The sequence below is a fragment of the Brassica oleracea genome, chromosome C4 (genome assembly GCF_000695525.1).
Source record: "Brassica oleracea var. oleracea cultivar TO1000 chromosome C4, BOL, whole genome shotgun sequence".
In the NCBI taxonomy this organism is placed as follows: domain Eukaryota; kingdom Viridiplantae; phylum Streptophyta; class Magnoliopsida; order Brassicales; family Brassicaceae; genus Brassica; species Brassica oleracea.
The window spans coordinates 10,800,275-10,807,583 of NC_027751.1; the positions used below are offsets into that span (position 1 = coordinate 10,800,275).

At 35.7% G+C, this 7,309-nt stretch overlaps 2 protein-coding genes across 4 annotated transcripts; both read left to right on the forward strand.

Annotated features, from left to right (window-relative positions):
• Positions 1 to 364: 364 nt before the first annotated feature.
• On the forward strand, positions 365 to 3,495 carry LOC106336716 (probable beta-1,3-galactosyltransferase 3). Of its 2 annotated transcripts, none has more exons than XM_013775637.1 (11): positions 365 to 776; positions 1,061 to 1,157; positions 1,248 to 1,321; positions 1,419 to 1,633; positions 1,714 to 1,777; positions 1,893 to 1,965; positions 2,056 to 2,176; positions 2,277 to 2,364; positions 2,452 to 2,577; positions 2,665 to 2,774; positions 2,977 to 3,495. In XM_013775637.1, the coding sequence occupies exons 1-11, from the start codon at positions 664 to 666 to the stop codon at positions 3,123 to 3,125; spliced, it is 1,230 nt and encodes a 409-aa protein (XP_013631091.1). In that variant the 5' UTR covers positions 365 to 663; the 3' UTR covers positions 3,126 to 3,495. The 2 variants fall into 2 exon arrangements, with proteins under 2 accessions (XP_013631091.1, XP_013631092.1); XM_013775638.1 differs by having other exon boundaries at positions 375 to 776; positions 1,257 to 1,321.
• Positions 3,496 to 4,030: 535 nt separating this feature from the next.
• On the forward strand, positions 4,031 to 6,941 carry LOC106337055 (ent-kaurenoic acid oxidase 2). Of its 2 annotated transcripts, none has more exons than XM_013776073.1 (9): positions 4,031 to 4,124; positions 4,573 to 4,875; positions 4,985 to 5,462; positions 5,546 to 5,812; positions 5,899 to 5,985; positions 6,057 to 6,135; positions 6,230 to 6,336; positions 6,431 to 6,552; positions 6,660 to 6,941. In XM_013776073.1, exons 2-9 carry the CDS (start codon positions 4,640 to 4,642, stop codon positions 6,754 to 6,756), a joined length of 1,473 nt encoding a protein of 490 aa, XP_013631527.1. In that variant the 5' UTR covers positions 4,031 to 4,124; positions 4,573 to 4,639; the 3' UTR covers positions 6,757 to 6,941. The 2 variants fall into 2 exon arrangements, with proteins under 2 accessions (XP_013631527.1, XP_013631528.1); XM_013776074.1 differs by lacking the exon at positions 4,031 to 4,124 and adding an exon at positions 4,387 to 4,511 and having other exon boundaries at positions 4,605 to 4,875.
• The last annotated feature ends 368 nt before the right edge of the window (positions 6,942 to 7,309 follow it).

The window sequence follows — 7,309 nt, forward strand, 5'->3', positions numbered from 1 at the left end:
TTTGTATACTTTATGTTCAATAAATAATTAACAACTACATCAATCTCATACGCATGATACGGGTCAAGATTTAGTTTTAAAGTCTTTTAGTAAACTACTAGTATAATAACTTTTTCACCAGAAAACACACTATTTATTTGTAATTTTTGCAAATAAAAAGCACTCTGAAATTAATTACTCTAATTTATATATATATATATATATATATATATATTCTTCAAAGAAAGCAATTAAAAGAGCAATTCATTTATTGGGAAATAAATAAAGAACGGTATGATAGGGATAGTTGGGTAAATTCGGGCAATTATCAGCCGTGAATTAGTTACAAGTAAACCGGACGGTTAAGAGGTCGTCTACTTATTGCTTCTTCTTCCTTCTCTTCAACGTCCCCTTCTCTTCCACTTCACGTCCCTGCGAATTTAAAGAGCGCCCTGTTTCTAGAGAGAGAACCAAAATCTCTTTAACACAATCTCTTATGGAAAAAATTACAGAGTACTCATTCTGAAATCGCAGATTCTTGTTTCGGAAGCTCTGAAGATTGAGCTGCTCCCTTTGTGTGTGTAGCTGGTTTATGAGCTTGATTCATCTTATGGAATAGATACTTTTTGGTTTCTTGGAACCCTGTTCTTCTTCTTCTTCTGGTCTTGTTGAAGGAAAAAAATAATGTCTCCAAAGATCAAAGGAGAGAATCTTTACTCTAGAAGCTTCGTATCAAGGAAATGGACGTTTCTACTCTGTTTTGCAAGTTTCTGCTTCGGGATATTTTTCACCGATAGGTATTATTACTTTTAATTTTTTTTTTGAATTTTCAAGTTCTTTTTTAATCTTTATTATACTCTGTTTCTCATAGTTTCAAATCAATCCATAAGATGCGATTATAAGCCAGTTCTAGTCTATTTCTTTGAACATAACGTTACGTAAAATTTGAAGTTTCTTGATATGGAAAAAATTCAAACTTTGATCTCTTTATATGATTATGGTTTAACAACTCTGGTTTAAGCTAACATGAGATTATATCAAATCTTTTTGTCTCAAAACATTTTGGTGTGAATTTTTACAGGATGTGGAATATTCCAGAGTCTAACGACATGGCTCGACCATCCGTGACAGAAGCTGAAAGGTTGAAGCTTATCTCCGAAGGCTGTGGTCCTAAAACCGTAAGTGTCATCATCATGTCATGTGATCCTTTTGGTTCAGTTAGTTAGAAGACTTCTTAAAAATGACCTGATTGGTTTTAATCTTTTTAGCTTTACGAGAAAGAAGTAAAACGCGATCCCCAGGTTTTGTTTGGAGAAGTCTCCAAGACTCATAACGCTATACAGTAAGATTTAAAAATATATTAATCAAATTACAGATTCTTCCAAGACGTAATTGTCTCCGTGTTTTAAAAACTTTTTCATTCTTTTGTTCATTTACAGGACATTGGATAAGACCATTTCAAGCTTAGAGATGGAGTTAGCTGCAGCGAGATCAGCTCAGGAGTCTTTAACTAACGGTGCTCCTGTTTCTAATGATGTGGAGAAGAATCAATTACTGGGGAAGAAAAGAAGATATTTGATGGTTGTGGGGATTAATACTGCTTTTAGTAGCCGAAAGAGAAGAGATTCTATTCGAACTACTTGGATGCCTCAAGGTTCCAACACCAGTCACTTTCTAGCTTCCTTTTTATCTTTCAAGTTGCTCATATCAATATTTTCCTTGATGGTTGTTTAGGTGAAAAAAGAAAGAAATTGGAGGAAGAGAAGGGAATTATTATCCGGTTTGTGATTGGTCATAGGTAAGAGTTTAAAATTTTAGTATAATGTCAGATATGTAATCAATCACTATGTTCTTACTTAGTTTCTGATATGAGTTTCCTTACATCTAGTGTTGTTTGTTATTTGCTTCTTTAGTGCCACAGCTGGTGGAATCCTAGACCGATCCATTGAAGCAGAGGACAAGAAGCATGGAGATTTCATGAGATTGGTATTTTTTTTTCTCTTTCTTAAATTAATTTTTGATGGGAAAAGCTGTTATTCTTATCTTCATTTGCGATATTCCTGATGCTTTTAACAGGACCATGTTGAAGGATACTTAGAGTTATCAGCCAAAACAAAAACATATTTTTCTACAGCCTTCTCAATGTGGGATGCAGATTTCTATGTCAAAGTAGATGATGATGTTCATGTAAATATCGGTAAGCTCTACAAAAACCTTCTAGCAGAAAAAACGTTAAAGGATTCAGTCAGCAGTTTTCCCATTTTAATGAGTTTTTTTTTTGTTGGAATATCAAACAGCAACTCTTGGAGAAACTCTTGTTAGACACAGGAAAAAACCTCGAGTTTATATAGGCTGCATGAAGTCTGGTCCAGTACTATCTCAAAAGTAAGCATCCAACTTCTCTCTGCTTCCTTCTTCTTGAATCAGTTTCTCAGTGTTGGTTTAACTGACTTCTTTTTGTCTATGGAGCAGAGGAGTTAGATACCATGAGCCTGAGTATTGGAAGTTTGGTGAGAACGGGAACAAGTACTTCCGCCACGCTACTGGGCAGCTATACGCTATTTCAAGAGACTTGGCTTCTTATATTTCCATTAATCAGTAAGATTTGAACTTCTTCTCTGTATCTTTTCTGTTCATACTTCATTTTCCATTTTACTCATTGGTGTTAATATAATGCCTCTTCAGGCATGTCCTGCACAAATACGCAAATGAGGATGTTACGTTGGGTGCTTGGTTTATCGGTCTTGATGTCACCCATATCGATGACAGAAGACTATGTTGCGGCACTCCTCCTGGTACCTTCTCATTTCTACACTCAGTTCAATACGTTTTAGATGATTGTAGAGTAGTGAAAAACTAGAGCTTTATGCACTTAACTAGAATGTTTCCTTTAAGTTAATACTAAAAAGGGAACAAAAGACTATCAAAAATCTGTTGTGACACTAGACCTTTACCTCATTGTAACATTTGAATCTTATTCTTTTGTGGAAATTGCAGATTGTGAATGGAAGGCACAAGCAGGGAACATATGTGTTGCTTCATTTGACTGGACATGTAGCGGTATCTGCAGATCCGCTGATCGCATAAAAGAGGTTCACAGGAGATGTGGTGAACCGGAGAACGCTATTTGGAAAGCTACATTTTGAGGCCTTTCCACAACATATAAAAAAAATGGTCATGCAGAAAATAATTCTCCTTCTGCAATATTCTTTGAGATTTATCTACTTTTGTAATAATTGTATCATAGTTACTTACATAAGGATGACTAGAGAGAGATAAGGACATGAACCCCTTGAAAGTTTAGCATTTTGCGATAAGAGTTTCCGATAGAGTAGAAGAAACCCTGTCGCAGTCACAGCCGCAACAGTTACAGCAAACGCACTTATTTCTTTCTGTTTTCTTATGTTATTGTTTGGGAGTGAAGTAGCTTGTGGGTTTTAGTACATTTTACAAACTGATTGATTTGACTTGTGGAGTTACGATTTTGAATAACAAGAAAAAGATTTTAAGTTTGAATGTCTTCTACTTCAGATTTTATCTTCAAGAATCAAATGTTTTATATCTTTATTACAAATAAATAAATATGAATAAAATACCATTCATATTTTTATTTTTTATTTTTTTATGCTTTCTGAACAAAGTAAACAAAACATGAATGCTATTTTATTCTGTATGTGCCACATAGTCTCTGTCGCTGGTTCCATATTTATTCTGCTTGGAAGCTAAACAAAAGAGTTGCAACAAAAGAAAATGAAAGTAACGCTTATGAGCAAAACTGAACCACAAGAAATAAAGTTGTTTCCGTCTTTTAATGATTCCTTCACGAGATATTCATTGGAGTTAATGTGTCCTTTCTCCATTTTTTGGATTCTTCTGTTAAATTATTTGCTTTTGATGTATTGTGTTGGGAATGTGGCACTTTGTTTTCTTCACCGCCATTTACGGGCCTTTGTATTCTTCTGAACATTTACTTTTCACTTTTCAGTCTCTCTTCTCCACCACAATCACCTTTCCTACTCCACTAGTGTTTTTTTTTTTTTTTTTTTTTTTTTTGAAGAAAAACTCCACTAGTGTTCCATGCAAAGTTTTGATCTGCGTTAGAATTCAGTGGCTCTGTATCTGTGAATTACTACGATTACTGAGAGGTATGCTGTTTAATTTTATTAAGTTTTATGTGTTTTTTGTGATCAAGAATATGTATAACTGGTATAGTTTTGGTAAATAACTCTCTTTCCCAAAAAAAATTTAATATGCTTAGAAAAGGCTATATAGAGCGAAAATGGAAGTATGGTCAATTTGCACTATACATGTGAACAACAACCAAACAAAGTAGATAGAAACAAGCGGTCGAGTTTCTTTAGTTTTAAAAGTGTAGATAAGTATCATTCCCTAGATAGACTCAACAACACTGTTCTAGGTGATGTCTTTGTCTCCACAACACTGTTCTATTGATGTCTTTGTTTGTCCGTTTACTCTCTTTGTAAACAGAGAGAAAACTCCTTTTCTAGAGAAAAAATCTCTCTTACTACAAGGTAAACATTGTTTAATATCTTCTTACTCTTTCCATGTGTTTATATATCTATCTATCTTCAGAATAATGATATAACATCCAGAGGATACAATAGGTGAAAAAGAGTGAATCTTTTGTAAAGGGGAAGCTATGACCGAAACGGTTTGGATCATGATGTGGTTACCTTTGGTAGTAATGGGATTGTTTGTTCTTAAATGGTTGTTGAAGAGAGTGAATGTTTGGATTTATGAGTCCAAACTTGGGGAGAAGAGACACTATCTCCCACCAGGAGATTTGGGATGGCCTTTCATAGGCAACATGTTGCCCTTTCTTAGAGCTTTCAAAACATCTGATCCTGATTCCTTCATCAGAACCTACATCACAAGGTACCTCTTGCTTCTCCATATTGATTGTTAGATTAAAGTTGAGATTATTTTTTCTTTCTTAATTCTCCATATTAACTAAGACATGTTCTATGTTTGCTCAATGATGCAGGTATGGACATAACGGTGTTTATAAAGTACACATGTTTGGGAACCCAAGTGTAATAGTAACAACACCGGAGACTTGTCGGAAAGTTCTAACAGATGATGAATGCTTCCAGCCAGGCTGGCCCAAATCCACCATGGAGCTAATTGGCAAGAAGTCCTTTATCGGTATCTCCTTTGAAGAACACAAGCGGCTAAGGCGTTTGACCGCTGCTCCTGTCAATGGACATGAAGCTCTCTCTGTCTACATAAAGTACATTGAAGAAACTGTTGTTACCGCTCTAGAAAACTGGTCCAAAATGGGAGAAATCGAGTTCTTGACTCACGTGCGCAAGCTAACGTTTAGGATCATCATGTACATATTCATGAGCACAGAGAGTGAGCATGTTATGGATGCATTGGAAAGGGAATATACAAACCTTAACTATGGAGTTAGAGCAATGGCTATTAATATTCCTGGCTTTGCTTATCATAAAGCACTGAAGGTATAAAAAACAAGTTTACACTTTGATTCCTCTTCTGCATAGTTCTAGGGACTTAAAGGGTTTAGTGTTTTGAATTTATACAGGCCAGGAAAAAACTTGTGGCTGCGTTTCAGTCCTCAGTGACCAACAGAAGAAACCAAAGGAAGCAGAATGTAACAACATCCAATAAGAAAGACATGTTGGATAATCTAATAGATGCTAAAGATGAAAACGGAAGAACTCTAGAGGATGAGGAGATTATAGATGTTTTGTTGATGTATCTTAATGCAGGTCATGAATCTTCTGGACACACCATTATGTGGGCTACCATTTTCCTTCAGGAACACCCTGAGATTCTACAAAAGGCAAAGGTAAAAATGAGAAGTTATGTTTTTATACTTCTTTTCCATTTCATTTTGCAATCTTGAGTTTGTGATATTGCATGGTTTTATCATAGGAAGAACAAGAGAGGATTGTGAAAAAGAGAGTACCAGGCCAGAGTTTGACTCTTAAAGAGACACGTGAAATGGAGTATCTTTCTCAGGTGCCTCATTGCAACACAAGTTTTTGGCTTTTATAAGATTGTATGATTCGTTACACAATGCTTTTTAACAGGTTATTGATGAGACACTTCGAGTAATAACATTCTCTCTTACGGCCTTCCGAGAAGCAAAGCGTGATGTCCAAATGAATGGTCAGTCTATACTCATCACCTTACATGGAAAATTGTGAATCATTTTAAACCTTTTTTTTTGTATATTCATTTCTCTTTTTTTTTTTGTATTCAGGATATATCATACCAAAAGGCTGGAAGGTACTGACTTGGTTCAGGGACGTTCACCTGGATCCTGAGATCTACCCGGATCCAAAGAAATTTGATCCTTCAAGATGGGAAGTATGTAGAAATAACAGAGTTGTTGTTCGTTGGACAATTACAAAATTCTCAGTATGTCGAAAGAAACTGAAACATGGTCTGGTTCATTCTACAGGGATACATACCAAAGGCAGGAACGTTCCTACCTTTTGGTTTAGGAAGCCATCTTTGTCCAGGAAACGATCTTGCCAAGCTCGAGATTTCCATTTTTCTTCATCACTTCCTACTCAAATACCGGTAACTCTCTCTCACTCTCTGCATATAGCTTGGCTTTCTAGTTCTAAAACTCTCCATATGGATGCAGATTCATAATGTTTTTGTTTCCAAATGGTGAAAAACTGCAGGGTGGAGAGGAGCAATCCTGGTTGTCAGGTGCTGTTTTTGCCTCACACAAGACCAAAGGATAATTGCTTGGCAAGAATCACCAAAACGGCGCCGTAAAATCATCTTCAAACTAGTAGGTCCCTTACCAAATGTATAAGCTTCTTCTCATGTTCATGGTATCCTCTCTCTCTCTCTTTGAACTCAATCCAAACCGGTTTGGTTTGAATTATGTTTACTAAAAGTATATGTATCAAATTGTTTTATAGATTTCCAGTCATCAGTATATATCTCTCTCTCTTTCATTATCCCTTGCGTAAGATCTTCTCAAACCTTCGCAGAAAATTTGACATGTGAATAACAAATGCTTCTGTATCTCCATTGTGGTATAAACATAAGATCAATGTTGTATTCGCATTCACACTCCTTTTATGAAGTGGTTTAACCTAAGTTCATGACGTATAATGCATGATCTTCGCATGAATGAACCGAAGCCCTCTACTCCAGTTACATAGATACTCGCTATCATCTCATAAGAGCATCCAAGTAGCTTTTGAGGAGAATATATTGCATCATGTATATTAATATTATGCATCCTTTGTAGCGCCACATGGCGACATCTTTGCAAGGAATTGCATGCATTAGCTTTTTAATTTTGTCAACTACTCATACA

Excerpts from the sequence above, each read along its gene's own strand:
- LOC106336716 (XM_013775637.1), top strand. The coding sequence starts at position 664 with ATGTCTCCAAAGATCAAAGGAGAGAATCTTTACTCTAGAAGCTTCGTA. Across the intron at positions 1,966-2,055 it reads ATGGAGATTTCATGAGATTG|GACCATGTTGAAGGATACTT; the intron begins GTATTTTTTTTT and ends TGCTTTTAACAG. Across the intron at positions 2,177-2,276 it reads TGATGTTCATGTAAATATCG|CAACTCTTGGAGAAACTCTT; the intron begins GTAAGCTCTACA and ends AATATCAAACAG.
- LOC106337055 (XM_013776073.1), top strand. The coding sequence starts at position 4,640 with ATGACCGAAACGGTTTGGATCATGATGTGGTTACCTTTGGTAGTAATG. Across the intron at positions 5,986-6,056 it reads AAATGGAGTATCTTTCTCAG|GTTATTGATGAGACACTTCG; the intron begins GTGCCTCATTGC and ends GCTTTTTAACAG. Across the intron at positions 6,553-6,659 it reads CACTTCCTACTCAAATACCG|GGTGGAGAGGAGCAATCCTG; the intron begins GTAACTCTCTCT and ends GAAAAACTGCAG.